Here is a 14,337-nt window from a genome sequence, read left to right on the forward strand (position 1 = left end):
TGAATTCCACCAACGATGGAATTGAAAACTTAAACTGGATCAATAGTTCTCAGCAGAGCACTAATCTGTTGCACCCCAGGCCTGGAAACACCTATGACCACAGCACCACACAAGAGTCCAGAGTACAAGCAAACAGTTTATTGTAAAAGCACATGAAACTATATGAAAAATAAAGAAAGAAGATGTATGATCCAAAAAAGGGTTAGCAGAAGGTCATAACCAAACTGTAAAACAAATGTCTCATGCAGATCCCAAAGTAAAACAGCCCATGAATAGCAAAAAAAGGCATTCCAAGAAGGCCTGCAGTCGTAGAAGCCCAAATTACAAAATGCGAGATAGCAGATAGTGTTAGAATTTAGCCAGGAAAAATATGCCATCAAAATGGAGGCGATCCGCCATCTTGCAGATACGGGGACCCGAGGGGTTTCCGTATCCGCGGTTTGGAGGAGCAACATAAGTCCACAAGCAAAAGGTATATTTAGTAAAACTTGAGCTGGAATACAAAAACAAGAACATAGAAAGTTTCCAGGATACTTAAATCCGAAACCAAGGCTTGACTTGAAACAAAAACCAGATAACTCAGGCCTTGCTTCTTACTCAAACACTACGTTGCCTGAACTAACCCTTAGGTAAATTACTTGCTAATTAATAGACACCCATGTAGTCATTTCTTTTCCCATGAATTTTCTCCCCAATTTTCCCACATAAGCTAGGAACCTAAAGTCCCCTGAATGCATTTTGGAAGGATGTTGTTTGCTAAGGTAGAGCAAGAACTTATGGTCACCATGATTTTTCTCCCTAACTTTCCCACATAATTGCTCTGACCAACTCTGCCTATTTTTTGCTCTAATCTGTAAACAAAGACTTTTGGTGATCTACGTAGCTCCAGGTGTTTTTCCCAGGGAGCCTTCCGTATCACTTAGATCTTCACCAAACTCCTTATCTAATGTTGCAGTTTCTGGCTCCTCTGACTGACCTTGAAGCCCTGCACTTTCTGAGTCAGGTTCCTCCCAGAGAGAAGCATCATTTCCCTGACTTGAATCTTCATGACTTTGTGCCCTAGAAAATCCCACAATTCTCTAAATTATCAGTGGACCCATCAGCCTCAGTCTGTACTACAACACTATCTTCCTGTTGATGGGCAGCCTGTTTTTTTTTTTTCTCCTTGCAGTGTCATAATTCCAGAGAGACTGGATGCTTTCATCAACAAGTATGCTGAATACACTCATGAGAAATGGGCCTTTGATAAGGTAAGGAGCCTCCACTTGACCTTCTGGATTGATGTGTCATGCCTAAGTGGCTCTCAAGAATCCCTTCACAAAGACTCACCTCTTCCAAGATGGTGACTTTCAGATGTATTGGACTAAAACTGCATAGTCCCATGACCAGGAGATTTCCATAAACTTTTGCATCCTAGTTTGTCACAGGAAACAGAAATCATGCTCTCTTCTTCTTCTTCTTCCAGATTCAGAATAACTGGTCTTTTGGAGAGGCCTATGACGAGGAGGCCAAGACGAGCCCCATGTTGCGGCCATATAAAACGTTCTCAGAAAAGGTAATGCTCTCATTCTACTCTTCCCTCCATAAAAGAAGGGAAACATAACTGTAACCAATCTATAACATTCCTGTAACCAATGTGACTACTGGATTTTGAACTAGCTGGAGTTTTTAAACTTGGTACAAAGGTAGCCCAACGTAAAACACATTGCAGAATCCAACCTCGAGGTTACCATGCGTGCACAACCATCTTTAGGTCCTCCAAATCTAGAAAGGATATCCCACCCAAGATATCCAACTTTAGGCCTGATTTTTAACCCTTCTTCAGCTTTCATTCAGGTTTATTTTATTTTATTTATTTATTTCCGGTTACTTACTTACTTAGGCGATCCCTCGTTGGCCGAGTAGGATAGTCTTCCAGGATCAGTATTTTGGTGGGTCTGTAGGTGACTGTGGAAGTGTGTTCATTTGGAAGTGTGTTCCACAGGCAGGGAGCCACAGCCGAGAAGGCCCTGTCTCTCATTCCCTCCGATGTTGGCGGGAGCAAGAGCAGGGCCTCTCTGGATGATCTAAAATTATGAGGTGAAACATAGAGGTAGATGCGTTTTCAGACAAGTAAGGTGGGCCAGAACCGTATAGAGCTTTATAGGTCAAAACCAGCACTTTGTGCATGCATGTATGTTATTGTTATTGTTTATTGCTTATTGCTTATTGTGTGTTTTCTGTTTTTGAGTTTTATTTTAACTGTTTTGTATTGATTAAGACTCCAGCAACACATAGAGCGAGAGTTGCCAGATGTTCAAGCTGGGTTTAGAAAAGGCAGAGGAACGAGAGACCAGATTGCCAATATCCGCTGGATAATGGAGAAAGGCAGGGAGTTTCAGAAAAACATCTATTTCTGCTTCATTGACTATTCTAAAGCCTTTGACTGTGTGGATCATAATAAATTGTGGCAAGTTCTTGGTGGGATGGGCATCCCAAGCCACCTTGTCTCTCTCCTGAGGAATCTGTACAAGGACCAAGTAGCAACAGTGACTGGACTGACCTTGAAGGAGCTGGGGGTGGTGACGGCTGACAGGGAGCTCTGGCGTGGGCTGGTCCATGAGGTCACGAAGAGTCGGAGACGACTGAACGAATGAACAATAAAAAACATTGATTATTTGTTATCGCTTTTGTTTACTTGGCATCATGTAAGCCGCACCGCGTCCTTGGGGAGATGGTAGCAGGGTACAAATAAAGTTTTATTATTATTATTATTATCTGAATTGAGCTCAGAAGTGGATCGGCAGCCAGTGGAGCTGACATAACAAGGAGGTGGTATGCTCCCTGTATGTCGCTCCAGTTAGTAATCTGGCTGGCGCCCGTTGGACTAGTTGAAGTTTCTGAACTGTTTTCAAGGGCAGCCCCACGTAGAGTGCGTTGCAGTAATCTATCTATTCAGGGTGTAACCAGAGCGTGGACAACCCTAGCCAGATCAGACTTCCCAAAGTACTTGTTTTCTTCCTGCAGGATAAGGAAATTTACCGGTGGCCCATCAAGGAATCACTGAAGGCCATGATTGCTTGGGAGTGGACAATGGAAAAGGCTCGTGAGGCTGAGGAGGAGAAGACTGAGAAGAAAAAGACCCGCAAGATCTCACAGACACAGGTTTGGAGTGGGAATGGCTCATGGCGTGCCCCATTAGGGACTTGTTTTTAATCAAAAGCAGCTTTGGAGACTGTGGTTTCGAGCAGGAAGGTGTTCTTTGCATCTTTTCTGCTACCTATCTTTGTTGTCTTTTCCTGCTTGCTGTCCACATATAGGTTTGCAAGTGCATCCTGATTTTAGCAAGATCACAGCTTCTAAAACTGCAAAAGGAATTTGTGGGAAGGGCAATTTCACTTAGAAAACCATTCAGAGAGGAATTGCAGGCCCAGGCAAAAGAAATATTGTGGCAGGCATGGAAACCAACTGACACCAGTCTCTCTTTTTATGTTCTCTTGCAGACGTACGACCCTAGCCATGGCTACAATCCTCAGCCCATAGATATCTCGGGAGTAACCCTCTCTAGAGAACTGCAGGTAAGCAAACACATAACTCAGCCTATGGGATGTGACTGCAACAAACTTGTCCTCCTAGAAGAATTGCAAAGTAAAATGCTGACATCAGAATAAACTATAAGATAGGACATGTGTTTGCTGGCCACATGACCTTGGAGGCGTCTATGGACAACGCCAGCTCTTCGGCTTAGAAATGGAGATGAGCACCAACCCCCAGTCAGACGCAACTAGACTTAAGGATCAGGGGAAACCTTTACCTTTACCTATTCTTCCTCCGCAGGCCATGGCAGAGCAGCTGGCTGAGAACTACCACAACACCTGGGGACGCAAGAAGAAGCTAGAGCTAGAAGCCAAAGGTGAATTTGTGCCTCTTTCCTTTGTGCATCTTTCTTCTCTTCTCATTGCACAGTACTGACATTTCTCCCTTTTTCAAAATCACATTGCAAGCTTTCTCTCTCTTCTTCCTGAAGGTGGAGGAACCCATCCTCTTCTGGTGCCTTACGATACTCTGACAGCAAAAGAGAAGGCACGGGACCGAGAAAAGGCCCAGGAGTTGCTGAAGTTCTTGCAGCTTAATGGCTATGCGGTGACAAGGTGCGCCTGGAAGATGTGGGAGAATGCACAGAACATGAAGGGGTCCATGAATGGGGCAGGAAGCACACTAGCTTTGATGCCAACACACAACTAAGGGAGTCTGTGTAAACCAGGCATGGGCAAACTTGGGTCCTCCAGGTGTTTTGGACTTCAACTCTCACAATTCCTAACAGCCTCAGGCCCATTCCTTTTCCCCTTCAGCCGCTTAAGCTGCCTGAAGTCTTGAGACCAAATACAATTGTAGTAAAGAAATGCAGCTCTCCAAATAACGACTACTCCATCAAAAAAGAATCTTCATAAAGCTTGCAAAATCAAGAACCAGAACACAACAAAGTCTCCCGAGTTGTTTATTTATTTATTTACAGTATTTATATTCCGCCCTTCTCACCCCGCAGAAGACTCAGAGCGGATAACAATGTACATATACATGGCAAACATTCAATGCCATAGACACACAACATATGTAGACAGACACTCAGAGGCTATTTAACATTCCAGCTTCTGGCCACCAGGGGAGCACCAACCTATGCATACTTAACCAACCCATGGCTTGAAAATGATGGTTGCTTACCTGTAATCATATTTCTTTGAGTAGTCATCTGTGAAATTCGCACATATAGTAATTGCTGCACAATTTATTTATTTACAGTATTCATATTCTGCCCTTCTCACCCCGCAGGGGACTCAGGGCAGATTACAATGTACATATACATGGCAAACATTCAATGCCATAGACACACAACATATATAGACAGACACTCAGAGGCTATTTAACATTCCAGCTTCTGGCCACCAGGGGAGTTGTCGCTTCACCATCCGTTTGTGACACTGATGAAGTACTACCCCATTCTTTGCCTACTTCCTGGAAAATTTTATGGCCTCGTAAATCAGTTAAATTAGCCTCCCCACATAAGTGGTATCTAAATTTCCTACTTGACAGATGCAACTGTCTTTCGGGCTGCAAAGGTCGACAACAAGCTACACAATTTTGGTCGGAAGCTCACTCCGATCCGGGCTGCCTTCGAAATCATGACCTTTTGGTCAGTAGTGATCTTAATGCAGCTAACTCCCAGCAAGCTGCGCCGCAGTTCCAGTGTTTCCCTTGTTTCGTTGTAAACTTCTTTGGGTGTATGTTACTAGTAAATGATGTAACTAGGATATAATTTCTACAACTTTGTCTGAGAGTATGTTACTTCAAACTGTATTGTTACAAAGTTCAAGTGATGCATATGGTTCATGCTATAATATAGACAGGACTGAACCTCACCTGAGTACCCAGATGCCCTCTGGATCTCCTCTCTGGAAAGTTCTCCCCATTGTTATCTTATTGCGTTTGAGTATTTAGGACCTACATGGCCTTGCACATTCTGAAAACACACAGTCTCAAATCAGTCTACTCGAATGCGGATTTTAACCTATTTTACTCATCCACTGCTATTATTTCTCACAGGGGTTTGAAGGACATGGAGCTGGACACATCGTCCATTGAGAAACGCTTTGCCTATGGGTTCCTGCTACAGCTGCTGAAGTGGATGGACATCTCTCAAGAGTTCATTGCCCATTTAGGTAAAGGGATTGCTCTTTCTCCTGCTCAGCATGGAGTTCCACAGTTCCTTCCTCTGAAGACCCTGGGAGCAGGGAGGGAACTGTAGCAGAGGAAAGGAGGAGGTTTGGGATTCAGACCCCTTCTTTGGTTGATACACTTGGTTGAGGGATGGTCAACCAAGTAAAGTAGCAGCCAATTGAACTAGAACTTTTGCGTGTGTGGGAAAGCCTAGTGGCTAAATAGCACTCAGGACTCCAGGCTTCCACTGTCAAATGCAAGTGAAGGGTTTGAGCTTGGACAAAGATCAAACAGCCACATCCTCAGTTGCCCAGGCTAGGTAAAGGACAGAGTGTGTATTTGTGTAATTAACACACACTTTCCATTTCTTGGTGGTGTTCACTGGAACTCTCTTCTACCTCAGAGGCTGTGGTTAGCAGCGGACGGGTAGAAAAATCTCCCCATGAGCAAGAAATCAAGTTCTTTGCCAAGGTCGGTCTCAACTTCTGTTTGTGTACTGCTATTTATTGTGGTAGGAATGGGCCGAGGTGGGGAGGGCTTCCTACATGGATCAGAGAATAGGCTGTTTTCCTTCAGTACTTTACTGTTATATTTTATTTTCATTTCCTGTGTGTGACTCTGTATTAATGTTGCTGTTTATTATTATTATGTTGTTATTATTCGATGTTATTATTTGCTGTTGTTATTCACACCAAGCTCCAGCAGACAAGAGTCCTCTGTCCCACCCTGGTCATTCCACAGATATATAAACCCATTTTCCTACTTCCAACAGACCTCACCACCTCTGAGGATTTTGATCTGTTGTAATTTGTTGGGCTTGACCTCATGTTAGCCGCCCCGAGTCCCCTTTGGGGGAGATGGTGGCGGGGTATAAATAAAGATTATTATTATTATTATTATTATTATTATTATTATTACCACATAATGGTAAGGGCTTGCAGTAAAAACAAGCGGAAGCTGATCTCGGCTCCTCCTCGGTATCACAGTTTAATCTTTTTTATTAATCCTAGCAATGCAAACTAAAAGAAAACTCTCATTCCCTGAAAACTACTACCAATTGCCTCTCCTCTAGAGTAGAGAGTAGAAACAGCTGTAATGTGTGATGTGGTGCAGGTCCTGGAGAGAATACGTGCACCTGCCTCCAGTGCCTCTCCAGTCTCCTCTAGAGTAAATGGCTTTAAAGCTTCCTTAAAGCGCACGCATGTGTGCCTGTAGCAACTCTGTGAGTCTCCTCTAGAGTAAACAGCTTTAAACCCTCCTTAAAGTGTGTGCACCTCCCTGCAGCTCCTCTCCCAGTCTCCTCTAGAGTAAAGAGCTTTAAAGCATCTTTAAAGCACACCTGCGTGTCTGCAGCACCTCTCCCAGTCTCCTCTAAAGAGCTTTAAAGCCTCCTGAAAGCGTGCATGCCTGCCTGCAGCTCCTCTCCCAGTCTCCTCTAGAGTAAAGAGCCTTAAATCCTCCTTAAAGTGTGTGCGCCTGCCTGCAGTACCTCCCCCATTCTCCTCTAGAGTAGAAACAGCTTAAATGATGGGAAGTGGAAGCCCCTCCTCCCCATAATGGGCTTGATAGAAAACAAATCTTTTGGCACCCCAGAGCAAAAAAATATATATGCCATCCCAAATTCAGGGGGCTCCCAAAAAATGGATAAGAACCTCACTGAAATCTGGGACACCAAAATGGATCAGTTTACCTAGAATGCACAAGATTATCAGAGAAGACTTCCCTAAATGGAGATGCTGTGGCACAAAAAAGGAAGAGAAGGATAGCTCTTGGGGGATTTCCTTTGGCTATATTCTCCTGTATCCCAAGGAATCTGAGATAACGACCTTTCTAGCTCTGCTAATTTTCTTTCACTTTCCAGATCCTGTTGCCTCTCATCAACCAGTACTTCACCAACCACTGCCTCTACTTCTTGTCCACACCAGCCAAAGTCCTGGGCAGTGGGGGCCATGCTTCCAACAAGGAGAAGGAGATGATAACCAGGTGAGGACCAGGAGCTCCCCACAAAGGGCTGTGCAGATTACATTTTTAATTATATTCCTTCACCAGTATGTTGCAAGAAGGAAATGGGAACAAATCTCTGTTTGCAAACATGTTTGTTACACAAGGAGACAAAAATGACCTGTGGTTCCCTACAGTCTCTCTGAAATATCCTGTATTCAGGGACAGATTTGACTGCCTGCAAAATGTAAACAGACTCTTAAGATTGAGATCAAGTTGCTTTGTTACAAAGTTCAAGGGCTGCATATGGTTCATGCTATAATATAGCCTGGACCTCACCTGAGTACCCAGATGCCCTCTGGATCTCCTCTCTAGAAAGTTCTCCCCATTGTTCTGAAATTCTGCTTCTTGCTCAAAATGAAGGGCAGTGGTTCTCAACCTGTGGGTCCCCAGGTGTTTTGGCCTACAACTCCCAGAAATCCCAGCCAGTTTACCAGCTGTTACGATTTCTGGGCCAAAAACACCTGGGGACCCCAGGTTGAGAACCACTGGTGTAGGGTGTTGTGTATACAGTGTTCCCTCGCTCCTTTGCGGTTCGCTTATCGCGGACTTGCTGTTTCGCGGTTTTCCCTGAACAGCCCTCCTCCTCCTTCCCTTCCCTTCCTCCCTCTCTCTCACTTTGCCTTCTCTTTCCTCTCCTCTTTCCCCTCCCTTCCTCCCTTAACTTCTCCCAGGCTGACTGTAATCTAAGCCTTACTGATGTGGGCTCTGCTACCGGGTCGAACTGCGTCTTGAGCACCGAGTGGACCTACCAGTAAAGCCAGTAGATTCTTTTGCTTGCAGGACCCTACTCCTCCTCCTCTCCTTCCCGCCATCCTTCCCTCCTTGCCTTCCTTCCTCTGCCGCTTTCCCTCCTGAGGCTGTGGGAGAAAGAGGAGGAGGAGGAAGAAAAAGATGCTGGGGTTGGGGAGGAAACGGATGGAGCCACTGCCCTTGGGGCTGGCGGGGGCATAAAAGTCCAGTGCAAAAAGCTGGCCAGGCTGCACTGGGCTGCCGCCGGAGGAGACCTGGCTGAAGTGCGGCAGCTCCTGAGGAAGCAGCACGAGTCGAATGAGAGGGACAAGAGGAGGGAAAGAACAGGCTGTGCTGGCTGATACCCAAACAGGGAATGAGCTGGAGATGTCTCTGCCTTGGTCCTTTCACTATTGGCTGCTACTTCCCGGCAGATGTCAAGTGGTGCATTACCGGCTAAGCGGTGTAATTTCTCCAGTGGTGTAGGGTGCAGACACCCTGTGATAATGCGGCATGTCTCATTAAGAGCCACATCCACTGTTTTAGTGTGGTAAAATGTGTTCCACACTGGGCATGCATACTCAGCAGCAGAGTAGCACAGCGCAAGGGCAGATGTCTTCACTGTATCTGGTTGTGATCCCCAGGTTGTGCCAGTCAGCTTTCGTATGATATTTTTTCTAGCACCAGAATGGAACACCCACGATAAAGTGAGAGAACACTGTATGTGCGAATAAGAGAAGAGCAGGAACAACAACAGCCTGATTCCCCCCAAGATATATAGCTGAGAACTCCTGACATTTCTAGTCCAGCACATCTGAAGGGTACCAGTTTAGGAAGGACTGCCATACACTTCCTTGTTTCTCATATCCTTTGTGAGACCCAGATGCCCTTTTCACCCAGCTCCTACCTAGTCCCTTTGCTCCATTGTGTTTCCCTACTCCTTCCAACGACATCTTTCATTCTCTCTCTGTGCCTCTCTTTTCCATCCTTCAGCCTTTTCTGCAAATTGGCAGCCTTGGTCAGGCACCGGGTCTCTCTCTTTGGTAAGCAGCATCTTTCCTCGACTTCTGTCCTTGTTGTGTCTCTGTGTGTCTCCCTTACCTCTTATTTTCTACCCCTTGTCTCTGTTTCAGTGGGGTCCGAGCGCCCCACAAACCTCTGTCCATCCTGCATCCTGACTGTGCCTCCTTAGCCATGGACCAACCTGCTTCCCCTCTACGCCTCCTTCCTGCCACCAAACTGTATTTCTCTTATCCTGTAGACCAGTGGTTCTCACCCTTGGGTCCCTAGATGTTTTTTACCTACAACTCCCAGAAATCCCAGCCAGTTTACCAGGTGTTAGGATTTCTGGGAGTTGAAGGCCAAAACATCTGGGGACCCACAGGTTGAGAACCACTGCTGTAGACATACTTTGTGTTCCTTGACCTAAACCTCTTCAACGTGTGGACCTCCAGGTGTTTCAGCCTCCAACTCCCAGAAGTTCTAGCCAGCTCATTCATTGGTCAGGAATTCTGGGATTCAGGTGTCCAAAACACCTAGAGGGCGGCAGGTTGAAGAGGTCTTCTCTCAACCAAGGGTGAGCAATGGACACCTGAGCTGCTTGTGAAGCCCAAGGATTTTAAAAAAAAGTGAAATGTTATTTTTTGTAAAAATCATATTCCCTCCTCAAATATGCATAAGAGGGCCTTATTTATTTATTTACGACATTTATATCCTTTGGGGATATTTTCACCACTTTTTCTCACCTTGGCCATTTTAGGCCCAGAATACCTTATATACTCAAGTATAAGCCGACCTGAATATAAGCCGGGGTTCCTAATTTTACCACAAATAAATGGGAAAACGTATTGACTCGAGTATAAGCCAAGGGTGTGAAATGCAGCAGCTACTGGTAAATTTCAAAATCAAAATAGATACCAATAAAATGGCATTAATTAAGGCATCAGTAGTTAAATGTTTTTTAATATTTACATTATTTAAGATAAGACTTCCAGCTCTGATTAAATAATTATTCTAATCTTCTTCAATGTAAATGTGCTTATGTATCCTTCCAATAATACTAAAGAGAGTAAAATAATAAATGTAATAAAAGTAATATTAAATAATTATTCTAACCTTCTTCAATGTAAATGTGCTTACATATCCTTCTAATAATAATAAAGTGAGTAAAATAATAAATATAATAAAAGTAATAATAATAGAGTAAAATAATGGAAATGTAGAATATAGATATAGATTTGTTTATTTATTTATTTTTATTATTTCAGCCCGAAGGTGACTCAGGGCGGCATACAAATAACAATAATAAAAGAGTAAAATAATAAATGTAATAATAACAATAATAAACTAGTTGCATTAATAATAACAATAAAAAGTAAAATAATAAATTAATAATAATAGAGTATAATTATGTAGATTTGTTTATTTATTTATTTTTATTTACATCTCTTTTATCCCGCCCATTTCAGCCCAAAGGCGACTCAGGGCGGCATATAAATGACAATAATAAAAGTGTAAAATAATAAATGTAATAACAAAAATAGAGTAAAATAATAAATATAATAATAGAGTAATGTAAATTTAATAATAATAATAATAATAATAAATAGAGTGAAATAAATGTAATAATAGAGCTAATTAATGTAAATTTAATAATATATAGAGTAAAATAATACCTATAATAATAATAAATAGAGTTTATTATTATTATAGTTATTATCCGGATTCAGACAGACAGACAGTTTTGGAGCATAATACTCCTGACCTCACAATCGTGTTAAAAAACAAAGTATGGATCATCGATGTCGCAATCCCAGGTGACAGCAGGATTGAAGAGAAACAACTGGAAAAGCTGATACAATATGAGGATTTAAAGATCGAACTGCAAAGACTCTGGCACAAACCAGTCAAGGTGGTCCCAGTGGTGATCGGCACCATGCCTAAAGACCCTGGCCTGCACTTAAACACAATCGGCACTGACAAAATTACCATCTGCAAAAGGCCACCTTACTGGGATCTGCACACATTATTCGCCGATACATCACACAGTCCTAGACACTTCGGCAGTGTCCGACGTGTGATCCAATACAATAGCTAGCAGAGTGTCTGTTGTGGGCTCATCTTGTTGTGTTTCAAATAATAATAAATAGAATAAAATAATAAATGTAGTCATTATAATAATAATAACAAAGTAAAATAATCACTAACTTTGACTCGAGTAAAAGCCAAGGTGGGCTTTTTCAGCCTTAAAAAGTACTGAAAAACTTGGCTTATACTCGAGTATATACGGTAACTTCAATCACTTTTTGCTTCTTTTTAAAGACTTTTTCTGGTCCTGAAATGCTCAGAGGGATGGATTAAATACCTGGCAAAAATACCCCATACGTTCTAGGAGGTCACTTTTAAAAATTGCCAGTGGATAGGTGTGATGGGATTGTGGCCATCCAAGTTCTCCTGCAGGGAATTAATGTATGCCTGTAGCTTTTCACAATGGCACGTTACGTCTTTTAGCAAAGATTTTAGCAAAGACTTGGAGACTAGGACGCGGAACAATGGCTTCAAACTACAAGAGAGGAGATTCCATCTGAACATTAGGAAGAACTTCCTGACTGTGAGAGCCGTTCAGCAGTGGAACTCTCTGCCCCGGAGTGTGGTGGAGGCTCCTTCTTTGGAAGCTTTTAAGCAGAGGCTGGATGGCCATTTGTCAGGGGTGATTTGAATGCAATATTCCTGCTTCTTGGCAGACTGGGGTTGGACTGGATGGCCCATGAGGTCTCTTCCAACTCTTTGATTCTATGATTCTATGATCATCTCTTTCTCTCCAGGCACAGATGCTGCTGCCGTGATTAACTGCCTGCATATCCTTGCCCGCTCTTTGGATGCCAGGTGAGTAGATCACCCAAATATTCCTTCCTCTCGTGCAGAAGAGAGAGCAAGACCGTCTTCCAAACCATCTCCACACCCAAAAAGAGGAGGGAGAAAGTAGCTTCCCTTTCTGCTTTCCCTCCATTTGCATCAACTGGCAGAAGCTTGGACATCTTTCTTCTTTGTCCCACTCACTAGGACTGTGATGAAGTCTGGCCCTGAGATTGTGAAGGCCGGGCTGCGTTCGTTCTTTGAAGGTGCCTCAGACGACATTGAGAAGATGGTAGAGAATCTCAAGCTGGGCAAAGTGTCGCAGTCACGCACCCAGGTCAAGGGTGTGGGCCAGAACATCACCTATACTACCGTGGCACTGCTGCCCGTGCTCACATCCCTCTTCGAGCACATCGCCCAGCACCAGTTTGGGGACGACGTCATGTGTAAGCAAGCAAGGGGAAAGTGGGATGGAATGGGATGGTGCCTCAGTTTGTGTCTAGACTTGCTATTGTTTGAATTAGCAAGCCAAGGTGGTCTGGAAATTTTTGCACTGCAATAATACCTGAAAGGAGCTGCAACATGTCGAAGCGGAGTTCTCATTGGGATTTATTTATTTATCGTGTCAGGAGCGAACCAAAACAGTTGTATTGCATTAAAAACAAACAAACAAAACACAAAGACTTGGTATTCTATTAAATGTCCTTTGACCAGTATCTGGCCATTTGAAATGCTTCTGGTGTTGCTGCAAGAAGGTCCTCCATTGAGCATGTGGCAGGGCTCCGGTTGCATTGCAGTAGATGGTCTGTGGTTTGCTCTTCTCCACACTCACATGTCGTGGATTCCACCTTGTAGCCCCATTTCTTAAGGTCGGCTCTGTATCTTATGGTGTCAAAGTTCAGTTTGTTCAGCACCTTCCAAGTCGCCCAGTTTTCTGTGTGCCCAGGGGGAAATCTCTCATTTGATATCAGCCATGGATTGAGGTTCTGGATTTGAGCCTGCCACTTTTGGACTCTCGCTTGCTGAGGTGTTCCAGCGAGTGTCTCTGTAGATCTTAGAAAACTATTTCTTGATTTAAGTCATTGACATGTTGGCTGATACCCAAACAGGGGATGGGCCAGAGATGTCACTGCCTTGGTCCTTTCACTATTGGTTGCTAGTCCCCGGTAGATGTCAGGTGGTGCAATATCGGCTAAACAGTGTAATTTCTCCAATGGTGTAGGGCGCAGACACCCCGTGATAATGTGGCATGTCTCATTAAGAGCCACATCCACTGTTTTAGCATGGGGAGATGTGTTCCACACTGGGCTTGCATACTCAGCAGCAGAGTAGCATAGTACAAGGGCAGATGTCTTCACTGTGTCTGGTTGTGATCCCCAGGTTGTGCCAGTCAGCTTTTGTATGATATTATTTCTAGCACCCACTTTTTGGCTAATACCCAAACAGGGGTTGGGCTGGAGATATCACTGCCTTGGTTCTTACATTATTGGCTGCTACTCCCCAGCGGATGTCAGGTGGTGCAATACTGGCTAAACAGTGTAATTTCTCCAGCGGTGTTGGGCGCAGACACCCCGTGATAATGCGGCATGTCTCATTAAGAGCCACATCCACTGTTTTAATGTGGTAAGATGTGTTCCACACTGGGTATGCATCCTCAGCAGCAGAGTAGCATAGCACAAGAGCAGATGTCTTCACTGTATCTGGTCATGGTCCCCAGGTTGTGCCAGCCAGCTTTCGTATGATATTGTTTCTAGCGCTCCATTGAGATAATGGAGGGACACATACTAGCCAAATGGCATGTGCAATCCATGGTTCTAAATGGTTCTAAAGTACTTAGAAAACTAAAGTTCTGGTGGTGAAAACTAGGAGGCGCTCGTGCTTTGCTTCTACAGTGTTGCTAAAATTCTGGTGGTGAAAATTTCAGAACTCTAACAAAACTTTCAAAATTTCATTATAAATGGCAGTCATAAAAATTATCAGTAATGAAATAATAATGAAATTTTGAAAGTTTTGTTAGAGTTCTGAAATTTTCACCATCAGAACTTTAGCAACACT

The 14,337-nt window shown here is 43.7% G+C and overlaps 1 protein-coding gene across 15 annotated transcripts in view; it reads left to right on the plus strand.

Annotated features, from left to right (window-relative positions):
* Window positions 1–14,337, plus strand: part of LOC137094954 (ryanodine receptor 1-like) — a 259,348-nt gene that overhangs the window by 156,712 nt on the left and 88,299 nt on the right. For all 15 annotated transcript variants that reach the window (XM_067460970.1, XM_067460976.1, XM_067460973.1 and 12 more), the window contains 12 exons: window positions 1,172–1,250; window positions 1,466–1,555; window positions 3,007–3,144; window positions 3,483–3,557; window positions 3,817–3,892; window positions 4,007–4,130; window positions 5,581–5,696; window positions 6,098–6,165; window positions 7,556–7,677; window positions 9,421–9,470; window positions 12,252–12,312; window positions 12,490–12,728. In XM_067460970.1, the coding sequence (XP_067317071.1) occupies window positions 1,172–1,250; window positions 1,466–1,555; window positions 3,007–3,144; window positions 3,483–3,557; window positions 3,817–3,892; window positions 4,007–4,130; window positions 5,581–5,696; window positions 6,098–6,165; window positions 7,556–7,677; window positions 9,421–9,470; window positions 12,252–12,312; window positions 12,490–12,728 (1,238 nt within the window). The remainder of the gene's footprint in view (window positions 1–1,171; window positions 1,251–1,465; window positions 1,556–3,006; window positions 3,145–3,482; window positions 3,558–3,816; window positions 3,893–4,006; window positions 4,131–5,580; window positions 5,697–6,097; window positions 6,166–7,555; window positions 7,678–9,420; window positions 9,471–12,251; window positions 12,313–12,489; window positions 12,729–14,337) is intronic.

This window comes from Anolis sagrei, chromosome X (assembly GCF_037176765.1).
Source record: "Anolis sagrei isolate rAnoSag1 chromosome X, rAnoSag1.mat, whole genome shotgun sequence".
NCBI classification, from domain to species: Eukaryota; Metazoa; Chordata; class Lepidosauria; order Squamata; family Dactyloidae; genus Anolis; species Anolis sagrei.